We start from the raw sequence: 18,365 nt of genomic DNA, 5'->3' as shown, positions 1-18,365 counted from the left end.
CCTGTTCACACCTGGTATTAACATGCGTCCTCAGTGGCCCTGTTCACACCTGGTATTAACATGTGTCCTCAGTGGTCCTGTTCACACCTGGTATTAACATGTGTCCTCAGTGGTCCTGTTCACACCTGGTATTAACATGTGTCCTCAGTGGTCCTGTTCACACCTGGTATTAACGTGTCCTCAGTGGTCCTGCTCACACCTGGTATTAACATGTGTCCTCAGTGATCCTGCTCACACCTGGTATTAACATGTGTCCTCAGTGGTCCTGTTCACACCTGGTATTAACATGTGTCCCCAGTGGTCCTGTTCACACCTGGTATTAACATGCGTCCTCAGTGGTCCTGTTCACACCTGGTATTAACATGTGTCCTCAGTGGTCCTGTTCACACCTGGTATTAACATGTGTCCTCAGTGGTCCTGTTCACACCTGGTATTAACATGCGTCCTCAGTGGTCCTGTTCACACCTGGTATTAACATGTGTCCTCGGTGATCCTGCTCACACCTGGTATTAACATGTGTCCTCAGTGATCCTGTTCACACCTGGTATTAACATGTGTCCTCAGTGGTCCTGTTCACACCTGGTATTAACATGCGTCCTCAGTGATCCTGCTCACACCTGGTATTAACATGTGTCCTCAGTGGTCCTGTTCACACCTGGTATTAACATGTGTCCTCAGTGGTCCTGTTCACACCTGGTATTAACATGTGTCCTCAGTGATCCTGCTCACACCTGGTATTAACATGTGTCCTCAGTGGTCCTGTTCACACCTGGTATTAACATGTGTCCTCAGTGGTCCTGTTCACACCTGGTATTAACATGTGTCCTCAGTGGTCCTGTTCACACCTGGTATTAACATGCGTCCTCAGTGGTCCTGTTCACACCTGGTATTAACATGTGTCCTCAGTGATCCTGCTCACACCTGGTATTAACATGTGTCCTCAGTGGTCCTGTTCACACCTGGTATTAACATGTGTCCTCAGTGGTCCTGTTCACACCTGGTATTAACATGTGTCCTCAGTGATCCTGCTCACACCTGGTATTAACATGTGTCCTCAGTGGTCCTGTTCACACCTGGTATTAACGTGTCCTCAGTGGTCCTGTTCACACCTGGTATTAACATGTGTCCTCAGTGATCCTGTTCACACCTGGTATTAACATGCGTCCTCAGTGGTCCTGTTCACACCTGGTATTAACATGTGTCCTCAGTGGTCCTGTTCACAACTGGTATTAACATGCGTCCTCAGTGGTCCTGTTCACACCTGGTATTAACATGTGTCCTCAGTGGTCCTGTTCACACCTGGTATTAACATGTGTCCTCAGTGATCCTGCTCACACCTGGTATTAACATGTGTCCTCAGTGGTCCTGTTCACACCTGGTATTAACGTGTCCTCAGTGGTCCTGTTCACACCTGGTATTAACATGTGTCCTCGGTGATCCTGCTCACACCTGGTATTAACATGTGTCCTCAGTGATCCCATCACTTTAACTACGTCTGTTCACAGCTGGCGTTAGAATGCGTCTCCAGTGACTGCTTGTGATCTGATCTCACTTCCCGCTCTGTATGCTAATAAACACGTAGTAAACACACGGCTGATCCAGCAGCTGTTACGTTATATTACATGTGAGTCAGTAGTGATGTCATGTTCATGAAGAGAGCGGCGGGTGTTCAGCTCTGTGTAAAGCACCGGGAACAAAAACACCAACACATCTCAGACAGTATGATAATAATTCACTTCCTGTTCCTAGTCTGAGCGTCTGTAGACATGACGCCTATAATATAGTATATCACCGATACCAGTATCGGGTATCGGGTCCGATACTGTGCTCATGTACTCGTACTCGCAAAACGGCTCTGATGCCACTTTACTATGGTGCGCCCGACCCCGCTGGGCCGGGATCCCACCTCAGCCGGCGCACACCGGCCCTCACTTTCATTGCTCCACGGGGTTTTGCTCCCTCTGACTCACACGTGCGTTAGACTCCTTGGTCCATGTTTCAAGACGGGTCGGGTGGGTTGCCGACATCGCCGCAGACCCCTGGCGCCTTTTACGTGGGCCTCACTGAGGATGCATGTTAGTACCAGGTGTGAACAGGTTGAATGAACATCAGGTGTGAACAGACTCTAGATGTGATGATGTAATGTAATCCTGTTCACAGCCAGCGCGCCTTAACGTCTTCAAGAACGACCAGGACACGTGGGACTATACCAACCCCAACCTCAGTGGCCAAGGTAACACGCAGCCCCCCCAGCCCTTCCTCCCCCCTTTACTTCCTCCTCTCTTCCTCTCATTCCACTGTATGGGATGGTCAGGGTGCTCTGCCTCCGGGGGTATTGCCTGTGATCACACAGGAATGGTTCCTTCCACCATCGGTGTTCAGAGGCAGTATTCCTGTGATGCCTTCACAGTCTTCATGCATTTCCTCGCCACACTGTAGTGAGGGCATGAGGAGCAACCTCAAGGGCAGCAACCTCAGTTACAGGCTCGTGCATGATCGCAGCCCTACGCACCCATCACAGTATCCAGTATGTAGGCACAGCATTCCTCACATACTGCAGGTTCACATTCCCTGTAGAGCATGTCACAGCTACACAACCTCACAGCTCTGCCCAGTCTACACCACAGAGAGCATCACACCTGTCACAGTGTCCAGTCTACACCACAGAGAGCATCATACCTGTCATAGTGTCCAGTCTACACCACAGAGAGCATCACACCTGTCACAGTGTCCAGTCTACACCACAGAGAGCATCACACCTGTCATAGTGTCCAGTCTACACCACAGAGAGCATCACACCTGTCACAGTGTCCAGTCTACACCACAGAGAGCATCACACCTGTCACAGTGTCCAGTCTACACCACAGAGAGCATCACACCTGTCATAGTGTCCAGTCTACACCACAGAGAGCATCACACCTGTCAGCATTCCTTCACACATACTGGAGATTTTATATAGATCTAGTTTATATATAGTTTATATCAGCTGAGTTGACTGGTGAGACCACTCGGTACACCTCTGGTTAAAGGTCCCATGAAACCACTCCTGAGATCTGAACTCTAGTATTTCTGCATGAGGGTGACTTGATGTCGGGGGGGTCTGGGTTTGAGGGCAGCTGGAGCATAAAGAGAACCAACACCATGCTGTTGAGTATTAAACACCCGACCGGGTTAGTCTGTCTGCTGTTAGCGTTCTGATCAGCAGCTGCTGCTGTTGGACGGCTCATCTCAGTCTGGGATCACATTCTAATGGATGGATGCTTTTACATCCCAAATACAGGGGGGGGTACTATAATGATGGGTTAACAACAGATCTGAGAAACAAGAATATTCTACATTTCATGGGACCCTTTAATGAAACCGTACCGTTCATTAGAAACACACTGGGTAGTGTTATCGACATTGTTAAACCTTTAAGACTCGCTGATGAGCAACATGACATTTGTTTTTAGAGGTAGGGATTACATCATGTGTTATTGGAGATGTGTTTTGTTGAGGTAATGTTAAAACAATATGTTCATAAGACGTTAAGAATGCAGCTCTTTGCATGCCTGAAACCTGAAACCTCATGAAAGAACCTTTAATCAGCCACATGGTGAGGACAGAGATTCTCCTCTGCTCCTCCAACGACTACCGGTTAAAGTACCAGACACTGCTAAAGGTAGACTGTTACTGTAGGGGATCACATTCAGGGTGTGGGATGGAGAAGAGATTACATTACACTCTGTGGGATTATAAACCTGATTACAGATAAATACTTGAAGTGTCTCTGTACTGAGGACATTTTTACTTTTATTTTTTTTATTTTTTTGCCAAACACTGTAAAATGCTGTAGTTGTTTTTGTTGTACACGAGCAGGACCACAACATGTACATTTCATACAGGTGTTTCTTGATATTGTCTAGTCTGTGCTGCCGTAGGAACCAGAGGTACTCCTTGTGTCCTCACTGTGCAAACTCACACAGGCTTACCTCGACCTCTATCAGACACCACGGCTTCCACAGCTACCGTAGAACCATGTACATCTCTCTGTGGCATACAGCGGACACAGTGGGGCAACAGATACCGGAACACAACCTCAACTCAGTACGTCCATCATCACCCCTATCTCCACCTCCTGACATGGGACTCCATTTAACTTTTGGCGGTGGACAGTAGCCACCGTCTCAGTGTGAGGGACAGAAACACTCCCCGAGGCCACGCGAACAGACACCTCGCATATAGCATCTACCAGCAGCTCTTTACCACTACAGCACATCTCATCTGCAGAGCCCCGAGGAGACACAACACATTGATGATGAGGGCGGGAGTCAGGTGTGTGTGGTCGTTCAGGCCACGCCTCCTAGCCCCTGGGACGTTGCCTGCCATAACACTACCACAACCACAGGGAGCATCAGAGGAGTTTTCAGACACACTCAGCCCGACCAGGGAACAGATGATACCACACACCGGGGCAGTAAATGATGCTCATACCGCTCCGTCTCTACGCTCCTGAGCCCGACACAACACGACAACACAAGCAGCTGAATATCCACGGCAACACACAGCTGAACCGCCATGACAGCACACGGTCACGCAGACATCCCAGATGACTTATTGTCAAGCACTAGAGGCCTTTTCACTTTGCAAGTGGCCGACAGCTATTAAACCAAATAAGCACCACGTGATCGTCCATTTTTACATGAGAAGAGAGATCCACGGGGGGGCCTATGAAGACACAAGCATCAAACACCTATCAAGCATACAAGCACAGATTCAGACCCTTTCCTACAGCTCTCTGGTGTTCTGTTCTCTCCCTGTACTTCCTCCCCATCTCCCTCCTCCTCCTCCTCTCTGTGCTCTTCTTGTGTTGTTTCTGCGTTGTTTCATTTTCCCTTTTTGTGCACTGGCCCATAGTGATGCCTTTAACGCCTCCCGTGTGATGCAGGTTTGGCTCAGTGTGTCTGCGGACAGACAGACAGACAGACAGACGCTTCTCTAACGGTGCACATGTCCTGCTCTGTGGTCAGAGCACGCTAAGCTGGAAATGAGCCTCTAATAGCAACGTTCAAAACAAACCGTCAGCAAGTGAAACCCAAGCGTGGATGTGACGATGTACTGTTCTCTCTGGTGGTGGGGATGCAAGGAAGCAAGGAAGGAAGGAAGGAAGGAAGGAGTGAAGAGGGAGAATGAGTTGAGGCTGGAGTGAAGAGGTTGGCGGGTATCATCCCTGCTGAAGACTGCCCCCTACCTGCCCACTGTGTCCCGTGCTCCGTGTGTGGTGCTGTAAGTACTCGACAGAATGAATTCATCTGATCTTCATGGTTAAACCTTTGAAAGTGATGTGAAACTAAAACATGTTAATATTACAATATGATGTAGACATGTTACACTCATTTAATGGACCCGCTGGCTCCTAATGCTCTCGCTAACTTTCTATTATTTCTATTATGGTTTTTTATTATTCTTATTATATCCATGTATGGCTCGTTATACTACCTCTACCTATATTATACTACCTCTACCTATATTATACTACCTCTACCTATATTATACTACCTCTACCTATATTATATTACCTCTACCTATATTATACTACCTCTACCTATATTATACTACCTCTACCTATATTATACTACCTCTACCTATATTATACCTATATTATATTACCTCTACCTATATTATACTACCTATACCTATATTATACTACCTCTACCTATATTATACTACCTCTACCTATATTATACCTATATTATATTACCTCTACCTATATTATACTACCTCTACCTATATTATACTACCTCTACCTATATTATACCTATATTATATTACCTCTACCTATATTATACTACCTCTACCTATATTATACTACCTCTACCTATATTATACTACCTCTACCTATATTATACTACCTCTACCTATATTATACTACCTCTACCTATATTATACTACCTCTACCTATATTATATTACCTCTACCTATATTATACTACCTCTACCTATATTATACTACCTCTACCTATATTATACCTATATTATATTACCTCTACCTATATTATACTACCTCTACCTATATTATACTACCTCTACCTATATTATACCTATATTATATTACCTCTACCTATATTATACTACCTCTACCTATATTATACCTATATTATATTACCTCTACCTATATTATACTACCTCTACCTATATTATACTACCTATACCTATATTATACCTATATTATACTACCTCTACCTATATTATACTACCTATACCTATATTATACTACCTCTACCTATATTATACCTATATTATACTACCTCTACCTATATTATACTACCTATACCTATATTATACTACCTATACCTATATTATACCTATATTATACTACCTCTACCTATATTATACTACCTCTACCTATATTATACCTATATTATATTACCTCTACCTATATTATACTACCTATACCTATATTATACTACCTCTACCTATATTATACTACCTCTACCTATATTATACTACCTCTACCTATATTATACCTATATTATACTACCTCTACCTATATTATACTACCTCTACCTATATTATACCTATATTATATTACCTCTACCTATATTATACTACCTATACCTATATTATACTACCTCTACCTATATTATACTACATATACCTATATTATACTACCTCTACCTATATTATACCTATATTATATTACCTCTACCTATATTATACTACCTATACCTATATTATACTACCTCTACCTATATTATACTACCTCTACCTATATTATACTACCTCTACCTATATTATACCTATATTATACTACCTCTACCTATATTATACCTATATTATACTACCTCTACCTATATTATACTACCTCTACCTATATTATACTACCTCTACCTATATTATACCTATATTATATTACCTCTACCTATATTATACTACCTATATTATACTACCTCTACCTATATTATACTACCTCTACCTATATTATACCTATATTATACTACCTCTACCTATATTATACCTATATTATACTACCTCTACCTATATTATACCTATATTATATTACCTCTACCTATATTATATTACCTCTACCTATATTATACTACCTATATTATACTACCTCTACCTATATTATACCTATATTATATTACCTCTACCTATATTATACTACCTCTACCTATATTATACCTATATTATACTACCTCTACCTATATTATACTACCTATATTATACTACCTCTACCTATATTATATTACCTCTACCTATATTATACTACCTATATTATACTACCTCTACCTATATTATACTACCTCTACCTATATTATACTACCTCTACTAGGATGTCAGGCTAGCGAGCTCTTTAGTATCCAGGTAGAGCTCAGTGTTGGATTAGGGTGTTACTGTCTGTAGCACTAGAAGCTAAATGGTCTCTTCTAGAGGGAGAGGTTTATTTTACAGACGGGGATTCTGGTTTTAGTGCTGGATGTTTTTATTATTTATTTATGTGGGGACACATTATGAAGACATAACCACATAACAAACAGATAGTTATTTACAGATTGTATGAGTGTAATGCAGAGTCCTATTCAGAAGTGATCTCCCGTTGTGTTGCTTATTGGGGTGTGGCTCTAGTGGCACATTCAATCAGCAATAAGCCATCCAGAGCAGGTTATAAGCAGCCTCTGACTGAGTTCAGTTAACTCCACATCCAGAGCGGGTTATTAGCAGCCTCTGATTGAGTTCAGTTAACTCCACATCCAGAGCGGGTTATAAGCAGCCTCTGATTGAGTTCAGTTAACTCCACATCCAGAGCGGGTTATTAGCAGCCTCTGACTGAGTTCAGTTAACTCCACATCCAGAGCGGGTTATTAGCAGCCTCTGACTGAGTTCAGTTAACTCCACATCCAGAGCGGGTTATAAGCAGCCTCTGATTGAGTTCAGTTAACTCCACATCCAGAGCGGGTTATAAGCAGCCTCTGATTGAGTTCAGTTAACTCCACATCCAGAGCGGGTTATTAGCAGCCTCTGATTGAGTTCAGTTAACTCCACATCCAGAGCAGGTTATAAGCAGCCTCTGATTGAGTTCAGTTAACTCCACATCCAGAGCGGGTTATAAGCAGCCTCTGATTGAGTTCAGTTAACTCCACATCCAGAGCGGGTTATTAGCAGCCTCTGATTGAGTTCAGTTAACTCCACATCCAGAGCGGGTTATAAGCAGCCTCTGACTGAGTTCAGTTAACTCCACATCCAGAGCGGGTTATTAGCAGCCTCTGACTGAGTTCAGTTAACTCCACATCCAGAGCGGGTTATTAGCAGCCTCTGATTGAGTTCAGTTAACTCCACATCCAGAGCGGGTTATAAGCAGCCTCTGATTGAGTTCAGTTAACTCCACATCCAGAGCAGGTTATAAGCAGCCTCTGACTGAGTTCAGTTAACTCCACATCCAGAGCGGGTTATTAGCAGCCTCTGACTGAGTTCAGTTAACTCCACATCCAGAGCGGGTTATTAGCAGCCTCTGATTGAGTTCAGTTAACTCCACATCCAGAGCAGGTTATAAGCAGCCTCTGACTGAGTTCAGTTAACTCCACATCCAGAGCGGGTTATTAGCAGCCTCTGACTGAGTTCAGTTAACTCCACATCCAGAGCGGGTTATAAGCAGCCTCTGATTGAGTTCAGTTAACTCCACATCCAGAGCAGGTTATAAGCAGCCTCTGACTGAGTTCAGTTAACTCCACATCCAGAGCGGGTTATTAGCAGCCTCTGATTGAGTTCAGTTAACTCCACATCCAGAGCAGGTTATTAGCAGCCTCTGATTGAGTTCAGTTAACTCCACATCCAGAGCGGGTTATAAGCAGCCTCTGACTGAGTTCAGTTAACTCCACATCCAGAGCGGGTTATTAGCAGCCTCTGACTGAGTTCAGTTAACTCCACATCCAGAGCGGGTTATAAGCAGCCTCTGACTGAGTTCAGTTAACTCCACATCCAGAGCGGGTTATAAGCAGCCTCTGACTGAGTTCAGTTAACTCCACATCCAGAGCAGGTTATTAGCAGCCTCTGACTGAGTTCAGTTAACTCCACATCCAGAGCAGGTTATTAGCAGCCTCTGACTGAGTTCAGTTAACTCCACATCCAGAGCAGGTTATTAGCAGCCTCTGATTGAGTTCAGTTAACTCCACATCCAGAGCAGGTTATAAGCAGCCTCTGATTGAGTTCAGTTAACTCCACATCCAGAGCGGGTTATAAGCAGCCTCTGACTGAGTTCAGTTAACTCCACATCCAGAGCGGGTTATAAGCAGCCTCTGATTGAGTTCAGTTAACTCCACATCCAGAGCGGGTTATTAGCAGCCTCTGACTGAGTTCAGTTAACTCCACATCCAGAGCGGGTTATAAGCAGCCTCTGATTGAGTTCAGTTAACTCCACATCCAGAGCAGGTTATTAGCAGCCTCTGATTGAGTTCAGTTAACTCCACATCCAGAGCAGGTTATTAGCAGCCTCTGATTGAGTTCAGTTAACTCCACATCCAGAGCGGGTTATAAGCAGCCTCTGACTGAGTTCAGTTAACTCCACATCCAGAGCAGGTTATTAGCAGCCTCTGATTGAGTTCAGTTAACTCCACATCCAGAGCAGGTTATTAGCAGCCTCTGATTGAGTTCAGTTAACTCCACATCCAGAGCGGGTTATAAGCAGCCTCTGATTGAGTTCAGTTAACTCCACATCCAGAGCGGGTTATTAGCAGCCTCTGATTGAGTTCAGTTAACTCCACATCCAGAGCGGGTTATTAGCAGCCTCTGATTGAGTTCAGTTAACTCCACATCCAGAGCGGGTTATAAGCAGCCTCTGATTGAGTTCAGTTAACTCCACATCCAGAGCGGGTTATTAGCAGCCTCTGATTGAGTTCAGTTAACTCCACATCCAGAGCGGGTTATTAGCAGCCTCTGACTGAGTTCAGTTAACTCCACATCCAGAGCAGGTTATTAGCAGCCTCTGATTGAGTTCAGTTAACTCCACATCCAGAGCAGGTTATAAGCAGCCTCTGATTGAGTTCAGTTAACTCCACATCCAGAGCGTTGAAGACAGTGTTGGTATCCCCGTGTGCACCTGCAGTGTCATATCATAATATTATATATATATAGTGTATCTACTTTATGTAACAGATGTGAAATAGATTTAATGTCATAAGCTGAGTGTAACCAGAATAGCGATCCGGTTTCACCCAACAGATCTGGAATATGTTTGGTTGATGTTTGCCGACAGGCCGCTGCAGACTGAAGGCCTTCACACCGGGGGTGGGGGGGAGATGTGAAATACGTGAAAACTCTTCCTACCGGCAGCGATGCGATGCGATGCGATGCGATGCGATGCGATGCGATGCGATGCGATGCGGAGTAGCACCAGTTGCAACACTTTTCAATCCGATGTTTGAATCGGTTAAAACCCGGGATGCTGTGGACCCAGAGCGTCTCTGAGTGAGTCTGCCTCTGGGAAACAGTTACACAGGGCTTTTATTGTGAAAGGTAAGAACGGAAGGAGTGGATCCGGTCTGCGCCGCCTTTGTCCAGGTTGAAAGCCGTAACGCCACATTTCCACCAGATCTGGAACGGACGCTCGGGGACGCTCGGGGACGCACTGCTCCACTCAAGTGGTGACGTACTCTCTCTCGATGCACCTGATTGGTTCCTGGTTCTCTGCTCCCGGGTTCAAACAGGAAACAACATGGCGGCGTGCTCACCGAAACCTCGTTCGTTTTTTTCCCCGCAGAATATTCACGTTCTGCGTGAAAGTACTCGTGACAAAAACAACCGTTAGACAAACTGTACTGATGTGTGACGTAAGCGCCCCCAGTGTGTGAAGGACTTTAACCAGCTAGAGTGCATCAGGACCGTCACGTGGATCTCTCCTCGACTCTGCATTACTTAATAATGTGGTTATCTAGATCCTCCAACAGCAGAGTGAGCTGGGATGGTTGGATGATTCATCATTTAAAGATAGAGTTGGTGATCATTTAAAGCTAGAGTTGGTGATCATTTAAAGCTAGAGTTGGTGATCATTTAAAGCTAGAGTTGGTGATCATTTAAAGCTAGAGTTGGTGATCATTTAAAGATAGAGTTGGTGATCATTTAAAGTTAGAGTTGGTGATCATTTAAAGTTAGAGTTGGTGATCATTTAAAGTTGGAGTTGGTGATCATTTAAAGATAGAGTTGGTGGTCATTTAAAGATAGAGTTGGTGATCATTTAAAGATAGAGTAGGTGATCATTTAAAGATAGAGTAGGTGATCATTTAAAGATAGAGTAGGTGATCATTTAAAGATAGAGTTGGTGATCATTTAAAGATAGAATAGGTGATCATTTAAAGCTAGAGTTGGTGATCATTTAAAGTTAGAGTTGGTGATCATTTAAAGATAGAGTAGGTGATCATTTAAAGTTAGAGTTGGTGATCATTTAAAGTTGGAGTTGGTGATCATTTAAAGATAGAGTTGGTGATCATTTAAAGATAGAGTTGGTGATCATTTAAAGATAGAGTAGGTGATCATTTAAAGATAGAGTTGGTGATCATTTAAAGCTAGAGTAGGTGATCATTTAAAGATAGAGTTGGTGATCATTTAAAGATAGAGTAGGTGATCATTTAAAGATAGAGTTGGTGATCATTTAAAGCTAGAGTTGGTGATCATTTAAAGCTAGAGTTGGTGATCATTTAAAGATAGAGTTGGTGATCATTTAAAGTTAGAGTTGGTGATCATTTAAAGCTAGAGTTGGTGATCATTTAAAGTTAGAGTTGGTGATCATTTAAAGATAGAGTTGGTGATCATTTAAAGATAGAGTAGGTGATCATTTAAAGATAGAGTAGGTGATCATTTAAAGATAGAGTTGGTGGTCATTTAAAGATAGAGTTGGTGATCATTTAAAGATAGAGTAGGTGATCATTTAAAGATAGAGTTGGTGATCATTTAAAGCTAGAGTTGGTGATCATTTAAAGCTAGAGTTGGTGATCATTTAAAGTTAGAGTTGGTGATCATTTAAAGATAGAGTTGGTGATCATTTAAAGTTGGAGTTGGTGCTAGTGCTGCTAGCTACTTTCCCTGGAGGAGAGACAGGCTGAGTTTATAGGGTGGATGATTTTGAAAGGTAGCGTCCTCTTGATGGTTTGTTCAGATTACCAACCCTAGCTTTAAGCTTTAAGCTTAAAGAGCACCACAGTATTCAGTTATCATCAAGGGATGATTTCTGATTGAAAGCTACATCTATACTATATATATATATATATATATATATATATATATATATATATATATATATACTGCTGATTATAGTACACAATAATAAATGTTCTGTACCAGAATCAGATATCTATGGATAATGATTCTTTAAATGAGAAGATGAAATGCTGTTTTCATAATGAATTGTTCTGCTAGATGGTTGAGGAGGTTGTTCTTATAAAACAGAGAATCACTTTGTAATGTGTTTTAATGAATGGAGCAACAATAACGGACATTATCTTTTCTCTTGACGACTTTAAGTCTAGTCGACTATTCATCTGTTCCTCTTCACTGTGTAAGTCTCCTGATGTTCTGCGTCTGTCGTACCTGCTGTGTAATGCCTGTAGAGTTCTCCTAGTGCTCAATAAAACATGTTTAGCCTGCAGCTGATGCTGATTTGACCCTGATCTTCTACCTGAATGTTTCTATTGTTACCAGATGTCTACGTGTTGATGTGTATTTGGATTTGACGTGTGTATATGTGTACCTGCACAGATGCTGATGGGGAAGGCAATTGGAACAATTCACAAGGTGTGTGTGTGTGTGTGTACTAGGATGGCTGATTTAGGAAGTTAATCATTAAAAGATATTTTATATTTTGCCAAAAACAAATCTCCATTATGTCACGAATGAGATGATCAGAGTAGAGCCCCCCCCCTGTTGCATGTCAGTCACAGCTGTGTCCCTCAGTAGGCTCCGTCCTGTAGGAGGTAACGACCGGTTTAAACCTGTTTGATAGGCAACTTCTACTTTACCGTTTTAGATCCCAACGCCAACCCCAACAAACGCCAGAGGCAGCCGGCCCTGCTGGGAGACCACCCACCTGATTACGGTAATATACAATAGAGACCTGTAGAAGAGTGGAGCACACCCCGGGACCGTATCTGAACCTCACACCATGTTTCTTCTCTTCTGAAGGCGGCCCTCAGGGAGGTTACCATGGTTACAATGAGGACAGCTACGGGCCTCCTCCTCCCCACCGCATGGGGCCGGGGATGGGAGGTGGTCGTGGGCGGGGCAGCCAGCGCTACGGCCCCAGTTATGGACCGCCGCCCCCCGAGTACGGTCCTCACGCCGACTCCCCCGTTCTGATGGTTTACGGCCTCGAGCCCGCCAAGGTCAACGCCGACAAGGTCTTCAACATCTTCTGTCTCTACGGCAACGTGGAGAGGGTGAGTGACACGATGCTGACCAAACACCCTCGGAGTATTCATTAGTCAGTAGACACCACAACAGGAGACAGTGAATACTTGACAGATCTCCCTTTAAGGTTCATTTAGAGCAGATCAATGTGTGATTGATTAGTGATGAAGTATTGGAATGGATTGGGAGATCTACTTGATGTGATGACTGACGTGATGTCATTGAAGTGATGAGTTAGTTTAACCAGCAGCATGTTTCCTGTAGAGCTGCAACAACAGTTAGATGATTAGTTGATTGACAGAAGAGTAATCCGCAACTATCTTGATGATCAATAATCATTCAAGTCATTTTTCAAGCAAAATGGTAAATTTAATATCTTCAGGTTTTAGACGCAGACGTCAGCGTGGTCTCTGAGAGCCATGTTGTAACCTTTCATAGACTAACTGATGAACAGAGCAGCTGATTGATTGATTGGTAATATAGACTAGATGATGGATGAATGGAGCAGCTGATTGATTAATGATGAATGAACGGAGCAGCGGATTGATTAATGATGGATGAACAGAGCAGCTGATTGATTGATTGGTAATATAGACTAGATGATGAATGAACAGAGCAGCTGATTGATTAATGATGGATGAATGGAGCAGCTGATTGATTGATTGGTAATATAGACTAGATGATGGATGAACAGAGCAGCTGATTGATTAATGATGGATGAATGGAGCAGCTGATTGATTGATTGGTAATATAGACTAGATGATGGATGAACAGAGCAGCTGATTGATTAATGATGGATGAATGGAGCAGCTGATTGATTGATTGGTAATATAGACTAGATGATGGATGAACGGAGCAGCTGATTGATTAATGATGGATGAATGGAGCAGCTGATTGATTGATTGGTAATATAGACTAGATGATGAATGAACAGAGCAGCTGATTGATTAATGATGGATGAATGGAGCAGCTGATTGATTGATTGGTAATATAGACTAGATGATGGATGAACAGAGCAGCTGATTGATTAATGATGGATGAATGGAGCAGCTGATTGATTGATTGGTAATATAGACTAGATGATGGATGAACGGAGCAGCTGATTGATTAATGATGGATGAACAGAGCAGCTGATTGATTGATTGGTAATATAGACTAGATGATGAATGAACAGAGCAGCTGATTGATTAATGATGGATGAACAGAGCAGCTGATTGATTGATTGGTAATATAGACTAGATGATGAATGAACAGAGCAGCTGATTGATTAATGATGGATGAATGGAGCAGCTGATTGATTGATTGGTAATATAGACTAGATGATGGATGAACGGAGCAGCTGATTGATTGATTGGTAATATAGACTAGATGATGGATGAACGGAGCAGCTGATTGATTAATGATGGATGAATGGAGCAGCTGATTGATTGATTGGTAATATAGACTAGATGATGAATGAACAGAGCAGCTGATTGATTAATGATGAATGAACAGAGCAGCTGATTGATTGATTGGTAATATAGACTAGATGATGAATGAACAGAGCAGCTGATTGATTAATGATGAATGAACAGAGCAGCTGATTGATTAATGATGAATGAACAGAGCAGCTGATTGATTGATTGGTAATATAGACTAGATGATGAATGAACAGAGCAGCTGATTGATTAATGATGAATGAACAGAGCAGCTGATTGATTAATGATGAATGAACGGAGCAGCTGATTGATTGATTGATTGGTAATGTAGACTAGATGATGAATGAACAGAGCAGCTGATTGATTGATCACTCGTTAATAATAAGTCCTGGTTACTAGCAGCACTCGTTTGATGCTCAGCAGGATGTGTTTCTTCCTCCAGATTAAGTTCATGAAGAGTAAACCGGGCGCGGCCATGGTGGAGATGGGAGACTGTTACTCTGTGGACCGGGCCATCACTCACCTCAACAACAACTTCCTGTTCGGACAGAAACTCAACGTTTGGTAAGAGCAGCCGTCCAGAACTCTAATACTAATAATACAGATGCAGAGCTAGATGTACAGATGTGCGACCTCTGGCCTGCTCTTCTTCCTCGGCAGCGTGTCCAAGCAGCAAGCCATCGTGCCGGGACAGTGCTACCAGCTAGAGGACAACACCAGCAGCTTCAAAGACTTCCACGGATCTCGTAACAACCGCTTCACCTCCCCGGAGCAGGCGGCCAAGAACCGAATCCAGCACCCCAGCAACGTCCTCCACTTCTTCAACGCACAGCCCGACATCTCCGTAGAGATCTTCAACCAGGTCAGACAGAAAGAACAGCCCCCGGGTTCCCTCTGTGAAGGGGTTAGGGTTAGGGTTCTCCTCACACCAACACTAAACTGCTCTCTCCTTCCAGGCCTGCGAGGAGCTGGAGATAAAGCTCCCCACCAGTGTGAAACTCTTCACCGGAAAGAGTGAGTAAAGGGGGCTAGAGCCGGGCCGGTAGTATGAACCGGTGTGAACCAGTTCATACTACCGGCTACTACCAGCACCATAAGAGGACTAAAAGCCCCACAAACACAGACCTCCATGTTCTACACCCATCTCTATTGAGTTCAGTGATTAACACACAGCTCAGTCTTAAAGGGCCCTCATTGTCAAGAGTGAGATTTTCATGTCTGTTATATCATAAAGCAGGTTTAAGTGCTTTATATAAATACTGTTAAACTATCAAACACTCAGTATATATATATATATATATATATATACGGAGAAACACACACAGCCCGGATTCAGAAACTGTAGGTTTGAAACAAGCCGTCAGGATTTATATTCATATTCTAAACGTGTCCCAGTTTATTTCCTGTTGCAGTGGATGTGAATGACATCAGCTGACAGGAAGTAAACATGGACCCAAGCTGTTGCCTAGCAACGCAATTCTGTTGAAATGCACTCAAACGGAGCGTTTCAGACAGACAGGTGAATACAGGTATATTCAGACAGACAGGTGAATACAGGTATATTCAGACAGACAGGTGAATACAGGTATATTCAGACAGACAGGTGAATACAGATATATTCAGACAGACAGGTGAATACAGGTATATTCAGACAGACAGGTGAATACAGGTATATTCAGACAGACAGGAGAATACAGGTATATTCAGACAGACAGGTGAATACAGGTATATTCAGACAGACAGGATGAATACAGGTATATTCAGACAGACAGGATGAATACAGGTATATTCAGACAGACAGGTGAATACAGGTATATTCAGACAGACAGGTGAACACAGGTATATTCAGACAGACAGGTGAACACAGGTATATTCAGACAGACAGGTGAACACAGGTATATTCAGACAGACAGGTGAATACAGGTATATTCAGACAGACAGGTGAACACAGGTATATTCAGACAGACAGGTGAACACAGGTATATTCAGACAGACAGGTGAATACAGGTATATTCAGACAGACAGGTGAATACAGGTATATTCAGACAGACAGGTGAATACAGATATATTCAGACAGACAGGATGAATACAGGTATATTCAGACAGACAGGTGAATACAGATATATTCAGACAGACAGGTGAATACAGGTATATTCAGACAGACAGGTGAATACAGGTATATTCAGACAGACAGGATGAGGAAAGTAATGAACATTACAGCATGTGAACATGTTCTAGTAGAAACCAGAATACCAACATGATGTGGGACCTTTAACTGTTCTGGTGATCTAACCCGTCCTCTTGTGACTCTAAAGGTGAGCGGAGTTCCTCCGGCCTTCTGGAGTGGGAGTCCATCAATGATGCCATGGAGGCCCTCGCTCTCATTAACCATTTCCAGATGAAAAACCCCAGTGAGTTCCATGAACATGTAGTTTTACACTGTAGAGCCTTCATCTCATCTCTTACCTTCATCTTCTGTCTCTTCTCTTCCAGGTGGGCCTTACCCGTACACACTGAAGCTGTGTTTCTCCACCACGCACCACGCCAACTAGACACCCACAGAACAGCTGCAATGCTGTGTGTCTCTGCGTACAGAGTACTGCAGTACTGTCAACAGAGTACTGCAGTACTCTGTTGACAGTACTGCAGTACTCTGTGCAGAACACTGCAGTACTCTGTATTCAGTATTGTGTGGTCCCGTCCCGTTAAAACCTGCGATCAGTATTGACAGGAAGTAGGACTGCTGCTTTAGAACATGTTACTTAAACTATGATTTTTGTATGAAGTATTTACTTTTATCATGTTTTTCAATGAGTTCTTTTATTTTGTACGTTCACACTAGATATGAATAACCCCCCCCCTCACCCCCCCTCACCCTGAAATAAACCCATGTGGACCTCCTCAGTCTCTGGTTGTTAAATCACATCAACAGTGACCTGATAGAAGAGTTCCTTCAGAGATGGGTCAGATCTTTCACTACTTCTTCACTCTTCACGGAGAAATCTTCATCTTCGTCTTCGTCTTCATGTTGATGTTCATGAGGAAGTAAACATCAGCATGTGAAGAGGAGCAGCTGTAGTGTTGTGGATGTAGACGTCTCAGTGACTTCTCTGTTCTGAGGTGGTTCAACATGTGGTTCCCTGGACTACAGGATCTCATCACTCTGAAGATTAAAGGACGTTCTCTGTTCACCTCCTGTCTCCGTTTCCATGACAACCTGTCTCTCTTTTAGTAAACAATACTGACAATATTACTTTAGCTGGAGTTACTCCATTAAATAAGAGTTCATCACAGACCTGCATCAGGTAGTCTGCATCAGGTAGTCTGCATCAGGTAGTCTGCATCAGGTAGTCTGGATCAGGTAGTCTGCATCAGGTAGTCTGGATCAGGTAGTCTGCATCAGGTAGTCTGCATCAGGTAGTCTGGATCAGGTAGTCTGCATTAGGTAGTCTGCATCAGGTAGTCTGCATTAGGTAGTCTGCAGCAGGTAGTCTGCATCAGGTAGTCTGCATTAGGTAGTCTGCATTAGGTAGTCTGCAGCAGGTAGTCTGCATCAGGTAGTCTGGATCAGTTA

At 43.2% G+C, this 18,365-nt stretch overlaps 1 protein-coding gene across 4 annotated transcripts in view; it reads left to right on the top strand.

The window, feature by feature from the left end:
* Nucleotides 1-17,695, top strand: part of LOC141752682 (heterogeneous nuclear ribonucleoprotein L-like) — a 33,223-nt gene extending 15,528 nt beyond the window's left edge. For 2 of the 4 annotated variants that reach the window (XM_074610811.1, XM_074610810.1), the window contains exons 6-14: nucleotides 2,161-2,233; nucleotides 12,726-12,761; nucleotides 12,994-13,062; nucleotides 13,149-13,402; nucleotides 15,234-15,355; nucleotides 15,452-15,653; nucleotides 15,748-15,805; nucleotides 17,107-17,202; nucleotides 17,285-17,695. In XM_074610811.1, coding sequence (XP_074466912.1) covers nucleotides 2,161-2,233; nucleotides 12,726-12,761; nucleotides 12,994-13,062; nucleotides 13,149-13,402; nucleotides 15,234-15,355; nucleotides 15,452-15,653; nucleotides 15,748-15,805; nucleotides 17,107-17,202; nucleotides 17,285-17,343 — 969 coding nt within the window. In that variant the 3' untranslated portion in view covers nucleotides 17,344-17,695. The remainder of the gene's footprint in view (nucleotides 1-2,160; nucleotides 2,234-12,725; nucleotides 12,762-12,993; nucleotides 13,063-13,148; nucleotides 13,403-15,233; nucleotides 15,356-15,451; nucleotides 15,654-15,747; nucleotides 15,806-17,106; nucleotides 17,203-17,284) is intronic. The other 2 variants (XM_074610809.1, XM_074610812.1) reach the window with 2 other exon arrangements.
* The last annotated feature ends 670 nt before the right edge of the window (nucleotides 17,696-18,365 follow it).

Source organism: Sebastes fasciatus, chromosome 16, assembly GCF_043250625.1.
Source record: "Sebastes fasciatus isolate fSebFas1 chromosome 16, fSebFas1.pri, whole genome shotgun sequence".
Classification (NCBI taxonomy): Eukaryota; Metazoa; Chordata; class Actinopteri; order Perciformes; family Sebastidae; genus Sebastes; species Sebastes fasciatus.
Note: the sequence above shows the minus strand (reverse complement) of the source record. Positions and strands in the feature narration are given on the sequence as shown.